This window comes from Poromitra crassiceps (assembly GCF_964638095.1).
Source record: "Poromitra crassiceps genome assembly, chromosome: 12".
NCBI lineage: Eukaryota > Metazoa > Chordata > Actinopteri > Beryciformes > Melamphaidae > Poromitra > Poromitra crassiceps.
The window spans coordinates 7,894,281-7,905,677 of record NC_139632.1 but is presented as its reverse complement, the minus strand read 5'-3'; the positions used below and the strand labels follow the sequence as shown (position 1 = coordinate 7,905,677).

General features: G+C 47.4%; 1 protein-coding gene across 1 annotated transcript; it reads right to left on the bottom strand.

Annotated features, from left to right (window-relative positions):
* Positions 1–296: 296 nt before the first annotated feature.
* abhd8b (abhydrolase domain containing 8b) lies at positions 297–3,551 on the bottom strand (the record flags this gene model as incomplete). Its single annotated transcript, XM_083648337.1, has 4 exons — positions 2,749–3,551; positions 2,206–2,376; positions 1,111–1,327; positions 297–572 (listed from the first exon to the last, which is right to left on the bottom strand). Exons 1-4 carry the CDS (start codon positions 3,543–3,545, stop codon positions 297–299), a joined length of 1,461 nt encoding a protein of 486 aa, XP_083504463.1. The 5' UTR covers positions 3,546–3,551.
* Positions 3,552–11,397: the final 7,846 nt, after the last annotated feature.

Sequence of the window (11,397 nt, the reverse complement as noted above, 5' to 3'; positions counted from 1 at the left end):
CACAGCCATGCTGTGTGTGTGGTCCTTCACGGAGCTGAACCTGCAGGATCTCCTTCTCACCACATTACCGAAGCTCCTCTTCCTGCGTGCTTCTTCTCTGCAGATAAGGCCAGGCTTGGACTCTGCACTCAAACTCCAGCCACCTGCAGAGACACTGCATCCTTCCTCCACAAGTCCACCCTGAGCTGGACTGGTTCAGACTGGACACACATGGGGCGCGTGGCCAGCCATGGCACAGGGCTACAACCACTGGAAGCCTCGGCTTCGATAGGACTCAATGGCAAGAACATCGTGAGTTATCTTTTGGCCTGGCTGTCTGTAGTCCGCTGTGAACTGTTTGATGAGGAAAACTTGGCAGTTGCAGGTGGGACCATGGCGGTGTCTGGCGTAGCCTCTGTGCTATCGGGTTTGGCTTTGGCAGTCTCTGGATGAGTTTTGGACTCTTTCTTTGGTGGGGCGGTCGGCTCCCAGAGCAGGAACTCGTGCAGGAGTGTGTTGACGGCCTCGGGACATTCCATCATGACCATGTGGCTGCCGTCATCCAGGACCTTCAGGAAGGCCAGCAGGAGGATCTGACCCAAAACAGAAAGGATTTAGGATTTAGGATTTTATTTTTTTTAGATTCTAGTCATCAACTGAACAGAGGACTCCAATGCCATAATGTTAAGATAAGTTCACAAATTGTGTGGCAATGTACCACAGATAGGCAGCTTTGCCAACAAATATGGTTACCGGTATTCATATTACTTTTTTCCGTATGTCCTTGTTAATTTGGTCTCATTTGCTACAGTAAGTCCCATCCCTGTTGAAGGAGGAGCGGTTTGGTTTCATTGCCTTAAAAAAGAATGTGTAAGGAAACAAGAGGAGACAACGGAACTAGAGTTCAGAGTAAAGAACTGGGATTCATCTCCAAACAGAGCAGGTGAAAGGCAGGGGCAAATGACGAGGTATTGGGCCTCAGACAAGTCAAAATAAAATCGCCAAATGATCAATTTTGATGCGAATTCTCATGATGTCTACGAGTAACATGAGAAAAACAGGCAATTTTGTTCGTTTGGATCCTGGATTTAAAACGTCACTGTTCTAGCTAGCCGCTAGCAGCCCCCTCACCTCTGCCATGCGCTGGTCCTCTTCGACCGGGACAAACCTGTCGTACATGCCATGTACCAGCAGGATGGGAACCGTCAGCTCGCCATGGTAGACCTCGTCCCCCTCGGGCCAGTACTGCCCACTCATCATGGCGCGCAGCACAAAGGTTGACACGTTGAAGGCATTGTTCTCTCGCAGCAGCTGCCTCTCCTTGGCACCCTGCCGAGCAAACCCGGCCCTGCAGGGGGCAGAGCAGAGCAGAACACTGCTGCTAACTAGGGTTCACAAATCACAGCCACAAACGTGACAAACGTCCAAAACTGGTTGGCCACGCCCATCACGCCCATCACACTGTTCAGTAACTTTTGAGACAGAAACATGAATACAGCCTTTAATCATTTGAATATGTTGAATTATGTTGCACTTCATGCTACTTCTCTTGCACGTAAGATATATGTGTGTATATATATACATGTGTGTATATATATATATATATATATGGTGGTATATCTTTCTTCACTTTTTATTACCTCATACTTTTACACACTGAACACTTTATCGTTATTACCTCGTTACTTTTTAAATGCCTTATCTTTATTACCTTGACTTATTGTATTGTCTTGTCTAACGCACCTAGGGGATTGCTTCAATTTCGTTGTTCTTAACTTGTTTTGTAACAGTGACAAATAAAGCTCATTCATATATATATGTATATATATATAGATATATATATATATATATATATATATATATATATATACATATATATATATATATATATATATATATATACATACATACATACATACATATATATATATATATATATATATATATATATATATATATATATATATATATCTATATATATATATATATATATATATATATGTATATATATATATATATATATATATATATATATACATATATATATATATACATACCTGAAAACAGGTCGGGTGCATATTTCTATGAAAAATGTGTGGCAATTATTTTGGCTGGTAAGTATTATCCTTGGCCTGTACTTTTTGTAATTTAACCAGTGAGCCCAAAAGTTAATTTTGGACCTTGGCTTGCATGCCAACTGAATTGGAGCCAGCACTCCAGTCTCACTTGAGAAAGCTCCAGGCCAGCAGCGGGGAGAGGCAGTGCAGCACACAGGTAGGCAGGTTGAAGACAGAACAGAGGCTGGGCTCCAGAGCTGTGGGTCCTCCTCCGTTGATCATCACCATCTTATGGATCTGCTCTGGATACTCATGGGCCAGGAACGTACAGAATGACACGCTAGGCAAGCAGGACAGAGGATAGAATAGTACAGAATAGAATAGAATAGAATAGTTTTATGTGCAACCAAGGCTGGCTATATGACAGACTATAAGAATCAGGGTAATCATATTGTTTGTTTTGTTGTACTGTGTCTGTCCTTTAATACAATGTTTTGACTTAGAACCTTGTTCTTAAGAAGAAATCAAAGTAGGTCCACCATATTAAAGTGAACATGTCAGGTGTTCTACAGTACTTCTTAAAGAAACCCCCATCATTGAAGAATTTGTGAAATAATAACAAAATGTAAAATGTGACTATTCTTCACTTTGCTGAGGAGGTCCCAGTTTGAGATCCACTGTGCCGCTGTGTGGACGTCGTGATCCAACCTACCCATAAGAGTGTCCTATGAGGATATTCCTCTTGCGCGCGTATCTCTTGAAGATGAGTCGCATGTCCTCGGCCAGGGCGTAGAAGGTGTACGCGGCGGCGATCTGTGGAGCCGAGCTGGCCCCGTGACCCGCCAGGTCCGGGGCGATCACCTCGTAGCCCAGCCGGGAGAAGAAGTCCACCTGGCTGCCCCAGATGTCCAGCGAGCCTCCCACCCCGTGGATGAAGAACAAGGCCACGTCCGAGTGGGTCCCTTTACAGCACGAGATCTTCCTCTCGCAGTCGATCACCACGGTGCGCTTGGGCTTTCGCTTGCGCTTCCCGGGTTGCTGCTGCGGCGGGTCAGGCTGTCCAGCGGCGTCTCCGATCACTGCGTCCCCTTCTCCCGATTCAGACGTCCCGTCTTTCCCTCCAGCGCCAGAGTCGGACTTATTATTGGCTGCAGGGACGCCGCCGTCCGTCGGCTCGACCTCTGCCGCGCTGTTGGGAGCCGCCGTCTCTGCGTTCTGGCCGCTCGTCGGCTCCGCCGTGCCCGCCCTGTCGCCCAGGTTCTCGATGAACAGCTGTCCGTTGCGGTACACTGTGATCTTGCGTTTGCAGCTGACACTCCCGCCCTGCCCGGTGGGCTCCTCCACCACCGGCCGGTCGGGGATGACGTGTCGGACCCGCAGCACGCGGCCCGGTTTCACCTCCACAAACTCGTAGCCGTCGGTAAGTTCTGAGGTTTCCACGGGAACCACAACGTTGGCAGACTTCCCGGTCAGGCAGCAGAAGAGACCGTCGGCAAAGCTGGTCAGCATGGCTGCCAGTCTGTAGGGAACGCACGCACACGCGCACACACACACACACACACACACACACACACACACACACACACACACACACACACACACACACACACACACACACACACACACACACACACACACACACACACACACACACACACACACACACACACACACACACACACACACACACACACACACACACACACACACACACACACACACACACACACACAGTAGGCCCCAAATTAGTAATTGGCAGATAAATCATAACAAGAAGCATGTTTACAAGCCCAGTATCATGTTAGCACAAGTACCGTAAAGCCTGGATTATGCTTGACGCTTTGGCCGGCCGTACGGAAATGAGAGACACGGAATCCGACGAGGAAACGTGTGGAGCTTGTATACTCTGTGTGGGTTTCTGCAGGCGGAATTGAGCGCGAGTCTTGAAAACTCCACTTTGTCCGCCCGTCCGCGTCCGCGTAGTTACAAATTTCGGCGTGCGCACGCCGCTCGAAAACCGTCCGCACGGAGCCTTGCGGAGGGGCGTGTCTGCTGATTTGACGTCACTTTTCCGCGCGGACACTCGCGTTCCTCGCTGATGCGGAAAGCATAATGAGACCTTAAGTCCATCTGACTTGAACATGTGTACTGTAGGCTACAAGGATTATGGAAATGGATGGGTGTAATACCTGGCATAAAGAGAATCCAGATGAACTATAGAATAGATTATTTCATCAATTCTGTTGATAAATGACTGAAGGTTTTGAAAGTGCCAGTACCCTCATCATTAGGCCTCGCAACATGCTAGGTCTGAAACGAGGAAGTATTCTGGATTATTTTGTCTGGAACTTTAAACCTCTGCAGTGCATGAAAAGGGCAAGTAGGAGATACGTCATTCAGAGAGGTGAAGTTCTTGTGCCACTAATTACAACTTAAACCCTGCTGGCTACTTTCTCTGCAGCGTCTTCGCTCAGGAGGCCTTTGGGGGTATTAATAGGGAGGGACAGTAATAGCCCTCACCGCTAAAGCTGCTAGCCATGTGTTCACTCTGCACCAGCACAGAGCATAGCCTACAGCACAGAGCATAGCCTACAGCACAGAGCATAGCCTACAGCACAGAGCACAGCCTACAGCACAGAGCATAGCCTACCTACAGCACAGAGCATAGCCTACAACACAGAGCATAGCCTACAGCACAGAGCATAGCCTACCTACAGACAAGAGCATAGCCTACAGCACAGAGCATAGCCTACAGCACAGAGCATAGCCTACCTACAGCACAGAGCATAGCCTACTCCAGACTTCACTCTGCAGTAGCACAGGGCATAGCCTACAACACAGAGCATAGCCTACAGCACATAGCATAGCCTACAACACAGAGCATAGCCTACAGCACAGAGCATAGCCTACAGCACAGAGCATAGCCTACAACACAGAGCATAGCCTACAACACAGAGCATAGCCTCCTCCAGACTTCACTCTGCACCAGCACAGAGCATAGCCTACCTACAGAACAGAGCATAGCCTACAGCACAGAGCATAGCCTCCTCCAGACTGCACAGAGCATAGCCTCCTCCAGACTTCACTCTGCACCAGCACAGAGCATAGCCTACCTACAGAACAGAGCATAGCCTAGAGCACAGAGCATAGCCTATTCCAGGCTTCACAGGAGAGTCCAAACCACGGAAAACCTATTCACAGAAATGAATGGTGTCTTTTAGAATTTAGACAACATAATGTTCCAATAAAGGGAATGGGAATGAAGGAACATATAATTTAGGAGAATTAGATGGTCACTTTGGTATGAATGAAGCAGCATAGGAATGAACTCACACACGAACAAGAACAAGAAAGCACACACTTGCTTGAACAAAATACACACTTTTTTTTTACAATGGTCTTATTCCAGTTAACCTGCATATTAATATATGGAAACGTATTGCAACTGCAAGTACACAATTGTATTCTACTTGAAAAACTCCATAATACATAATGTAGGCCTACTTACAGTACAACAGTGAACACACACTATTCAAATGGGTTCATTAAACAGTGTTGTTACACTGTTGTAAGTACATTATGTATCCAGTGTGTGTGTGTGTGTGTGTCTACTGTACCAGCAGACTTCCCTCATGGTGAATGAGACTATAATGCAGGCCTCACACATGGTGAATGAGACTATAATGCAGGCCACACACATCCCTTGCAGTCATTTGTGCATGAAACGGTATGTTAGTTTTAGTTAGTTGTTAATTGGCTGCCATGGCAACAGCCCAGCAGCCTAACAAGGTCTGTATGTCTCTCTGCTAGTGACATTATCCTCCTTCCTGTTGCTGCCCTATCTAACATGGAGGGATTATACCATCTGTCCCTCTGGCTGTCTGTCTCTCCTCTGTCTCTCTGGCTGTCTGTCTGTCTCTCCTCTGTCTCTCTGGCTGTCTGTCTGTCTCTCTGGCTGTCTGTCTGTCTCTCCTCTGTCTCTCTGGCTGGCTGTCTGTCTCTCCTCTCTGTCTCTCTCTCCTCTCTCTGGCTGTCTGTCTCTCCTCTCTCTCTCTGGTGGTCTGTCTCTCCTCTGTCTCTCTCTCCTCTCTCTGGCTGTCTGTCTCTCCTCTCTCTCTCTGGCGGTCTGTCTCTCCTCTGTCTCTCTCTCCTCTATCGGGCTGTCTGTCTCTCTGGCTGTCTGTCTGTCTGTCTCTCCTCTGTCTCTCTGGCTGGCTGTCTGTCTCTCCTCTGTCTCTCTGGCTGTCTGTCTGTCTCTCCTCTGTCTCTCTGGCTGGCTGTCTGTCTCTCCTCTGTCTCTCTGGCTGGCTGTCTGTCTCTCCTCTCTGTCTCTCTTTCCTCTCTCTGGCTGTCTGTCTCTCCTCTCTCTCTCTGGTGGTCTGTCTCTCCTCTGTCTCTCTCTCCTCTGGCTGTCTGTCTCTCCTCTCTCTCTCTGGCGGTCTGTCTCTCCTCTGTCTCTCTCTCCTCTATCGGGCTGTCTGTCTCTCTGGCTGTCTGTCTCGCCTCTGTCTCCTCTGTCTCTCTGGCTGTCTGTCTCTCCTATGTCTCTCTGGCTGTCTGTCTCTCCTCTGCCTCTCTCTCCTCTCTCTGGCTGTCTGTCTTGCTTCTGTCTCTCTGGCTGTCTGTCTCTCCGGCTGTCTCCTCTGTCTCTCCTCTGTGTCTCTGTCTGTCCTCTCTGTCTCTCTGGCTGTCTCCTATGTCTCTCTGGCTGTCTGTCTCTCATCTGTGTCTCTGGCTGGCTGTCTCTCTTCTGTCTCTCTGGCTGGCTGTCTCTCCTCTGTCTCTTTGTCTGTCTGTCTCTCTTCTGTTTCTCTGGCTGTCTGTCTCTCCTCTGTCTCTCTTCTGTCTCTCCTCTGTCTCTCTTCTGTCTCTCTGGGTGTCTGTCTCTCCTCTGTCTCTCCTATGTCTCTCTAGCTGTCTATCTCTCCTCTGTCTCTCTGTCTGTCTGTCTGTCTGTCTCTCCTCTGTCTCTCTGTCTGTCTGTCTCTCCTCTGTCTCTCTGGCTGGCTGTCTCTCCTCTGTGTCTCTGGCTGGCTGTCTCTCCTCTGTGTCTCTGTCTGTCTGTCTCTCCTCTGTCTCTCTGTCTGTCTGTCTCTCCTCTGTCTCTCTGTCTGTCTGTCTCTCCTCTGTCTCTCTGGCTGGCTGTCTCTCCTCTGTCTCTCTGTCTGTCTGTCTCTCTTCTGTCTCTCTGTCTGTCTGTCTCTCCTCTGTCTGTCTCTCTGTCTGTCTGTCTCTCCTCTGTCTCTCTGTCTGTCTGTCTGTCTCTCCTCTGTCTCTCTGTCTGTCTGTCTGTCTCTCCTCTGTCTCTCTGTCTGTCTGTCTCTCCTCTGTCTCTCTGGCTGGCTGTCTCTCCTCTGTCTCTCTGGCTGGCTGTCTCTCCTCTGTCTCTCTGTCTGTCTGTCTCTCCTCTGTCTCTCTGTCTGTCTGTCTCTCCTCTGTCTCTCTGTCTGTCTGTCTCTCCTCTGTCTCTCTGGCTGGCTGTCTCTCCTCTGTCTCTCTGTCTGTCTGTCTCTCCTCTGTCTCTCTGGCTGGCTGTCTCTCCTCTGTCTCTCTGGCTGTCTGTCTCTCCTCTGTCTCTCTGTCTGTCTGTCTCTCTTCTGTCTCTCTGTCTGTCTGTCTCTCCTCTGTATCTCTGTCTGTCTGTCTCTCCTCTGTCTCTCTGTCTGTCTGTCTCTCCTCTGTCTCTCTGGCTGGCTGTCTCTCTGTCTGTCTGTCTGTCTGTCTGTCTCTCCTCTGTCTCTCTGGCTGTCTGTCTCTCATAGGTCCACATGCCACAATCTGTTGTGTTTACCTCCTCTCTTGGAGAAAACGGCAACACTAGTAGTCGTCTCCCCCTATGTGATTTGTAGCAAGCTTCTCTAAGCTTGAAATGCACTGCCTGCTGCCTTCAGCTGGGGATTATGGTAACAATGTGATAAACATTCCTCCCTGGCTGGCTGCTCCCAGAGCCGTGTAGATAGAAGAGTCCCGACATCTCCATTCACTCCAATGGACCAGTTTTTTTTACTCTCAAGAGTTCCAGGAAGTAAGGTCCTGGATTAAGCAGCACTGTCAAGTTGCAGCAAAATAGACAGTTTGTGTTGTACTCTGAAAGGGGTTTTCATCCCTTGAATCAAATTGTACATTATCAGCTTTATTTTAGCATGCAAAAGTAGCGCGAGACCCATTCCTGGCTGTTCATTGGCTAATGAGTCTCGCATTTTGGTCCTCCGCTGACGCCACTCTCTCTCTAGAGGACACTGGCTGCTCCATGTCCTTTCTGCTGATGCTGGCAGCCTGGCACAACCTCTCTCCACACACAGCAGTGTTGTGTCTCCACACACAGCAGTGTTGTGTCCACACACAGCAGTGTTGTGTCCACACACAGCAGTGTTGTCTCCACACACAGCAGTGTTGTCTCCACACACAGCAGTGTTGTGTCTCCACACACAGCAGTGTTGTGTCCACACACAGCAGTGTTGTGTCCACACACAGCAGTGTTGTGTCCACACACAGCAGTGTTGTCTCCACACACAGCAGTGTTGTGTCTCCACACACAGCAGTGTTGTGTCCACACACAGCAGTGTTGTGTCCACACACAGCAGTGTTGTCTCCACACACACAGCAGTGTTGTGTCTCCACACACAGCAGTGTTGTGTCTCCACACACAGCAGTGTTGTGTCCACACACACAGCAGTGTTGTGTCCACACACAGCAGTGTTGTCTCCACACACAGCAGTGTTGTCTCCACACACAGCAGTGTTGCGTCTCCACACACAGCAGTGTTGTCTCCACACACAGCAGTGTTGTCTCCACACACAGCAGTGTTGCGTCTCCACACACAGCAGTGTTGTGCAGCGCGGTGTGTTTTCTGACTGGAGGAGGCTGAACCTGCCAGTTTGATATCACCATTATTTGACTTCTACAGTCATATTATCCCCACAGCCAAAGGCTCATGTTTAGTGGGGTCACATGTTTAGTGGGGTCACATGATCACCTCTGTCTGTTCTTTCTGCAGGAGGCGGGGCTTGTTGCTCGTGCATCATTTTTTATACCTGTTATGTAAAAAGCCCTTTAGTAACTATGTATTTCCTCATCTTCAATTTCATTAAACGTTGATGTGAGTAAAGATGTATTATTTACAAATTGCATTGTGCATGATGCAGTTGACATACTGACCCCAATTCTCACATATTACACATTGCAAATCTATTATAAGTTTGATCCAGTTGGCTGAAATAGACACTCCAGTCACTTGAATTGACAACACATTTGCGAGGGTGGTGGTCTTTTGAATTAGGCTCCAACTTGACCAACAGGTCACATTTGGCATTGGACTCCTGTTTGTCCCTTAATCTCCTGTCGCTCTCTTCACTTTATCTCCACTCTAAGATATAATGATTAATTTGTTCAAATTTAACAAAACTAGGCATCTCGTGCACGTAGCACGTGAGATTCCTAGGCTGACCCGCTGCGCGGCCTCGCGCGCCCTGCAGCTCGCTGAGCTGGTCCTGCAGCTCGCCCGCTGTGCGGGCTCACCTGCTCTTATGACATCGTCAGTGATGTCCCACTTCACAACTTCACATCACTGATGACATCACTCTGGCTCTTGTGACATCACTGATGATGTCACAATGCCTATGACACATCACTTCCAGTTGAGTGACATCACTTCCGGGACTCAAATGAAACAAACATTGCCCACTTGCTGCCTTTTGATATAGATAGATGGTGTGTACAAATGCGCTGTTTTATCTCAATATTTATCTAATATCAGAGTGGTGCATTTCACAATGTGTTTTTTGGCCAGCGCAAGCGGGCCCTATATCTGGCTTTGTCCAGTCCAATTTGCATGCCGATTTGAGTGCTGATTTGGGTTCCACTTCTGTTGAGAGATGCCTGCTGCACTCTTTGCACTTTGCATCACTGATGCTGTCATAGATATTGTGACATCATTGTGATGTCATCAGTGAATGTAACCAAACATCATTGCACAAGTGACATCACTGATGATGTCACAATGCCTATGGCATCATCAGTGCCTATGACATCACTCACTGACGACATCACAATGATGTCACAATGTCACCAGTGCCTATGACATGATGTCATAAGAAGATCTTGGTCAATAATTATGTCCAGAATTAGCTCTTGAAGGCTTTATTCCTAGCCTTGTTTTACATCATACTGCCTGATGAACCATCAGCATCCTTAACAGTGGGAGTTTGTTTGCTCTGACAGTCTCCACATGGCCTCTTGTGTGAGTGGCTGCAGCCTGCAGGAGAGCGTTACATAAGGATTCATGCTGCTATGAATCACACAGTGGACTGATGCCCAGAGAAGAGCACAGACTATCAAAGGGATTAGAAACAACTAGCACCAAAGTAGCCCCTTATTGCTGCATGTGTCAACAGACATCGAAATCAAGTTGTCTCCCGAACGAAAAGGAGGAGGCTACTGAAGTGTGGGAAAACTGATCAGGTATAAGTATTGGTATAGGTCTTTAGGCCTAATCTTATCACAGCCTGTCATTCTGTAAGGTATTGGTAATACTGTATAATTAACACGTTTCTTTGTGAACTATAGGCATGCTCTTACCAGAAAATCTAACACTCTGAATGAATGCATACAAATGATGTTGATGTTCTGAACACACAGTAGCCACAGGGAGCTGGTGGGGAAACAATGTTAGTTAGTGGGTGATGGTGTTTTTCTTCAAAATGTTATTTTCAGTCATTTGGGCCACGAAAATTCAAACCATTCAAAGTTTTTTTTTTTTTTTTTTTATCACAGATACACAGCTTGACCAGTAGCCTACAACTACAATGCCCAGAATATATAACCTACACTTGACAATTTGACTAGGCTACTTCATACTTTTTGCATGTTTCTGATAGTGGCGAAATAAAATGTGTTTGGCCTGGTGAAGGTAATAACGAGGCACATGGTCCCCATTGACAACAGACAATAAAGCGTGTTAGGGCACTCAGGTTGAACGTCTGCTGCAGGTGCCAGAATGTTTTCTCCTTTTGTCCATATTCTTGGCAAATAAAATGTCATTTCAGAATGTATTTATAATGAATAAATAACAATTTGATGTATTGGTTATTGCAGCGCAACTTTATTTGCAATGACTCCGGCTACGTAGGCTAATTCTTGCCTGTTGCCGAAACAGGCGTCACTACAATTCAAAACAATCACATACCTCAAGCAAACAGCAAAAGGACTTCTTACCCCGATAGTTCCAAAGATCCGCGTGAAATATGATTCGATGTATGTCGTTTTCTTATGAAGCATCGAGGAAGCAGGCGAGCTATAATCTGTTGCGGTCAATCCAATAGGCTAATCTAATTTATCTGGATTCTGTTGCCCAGTTGGTAGC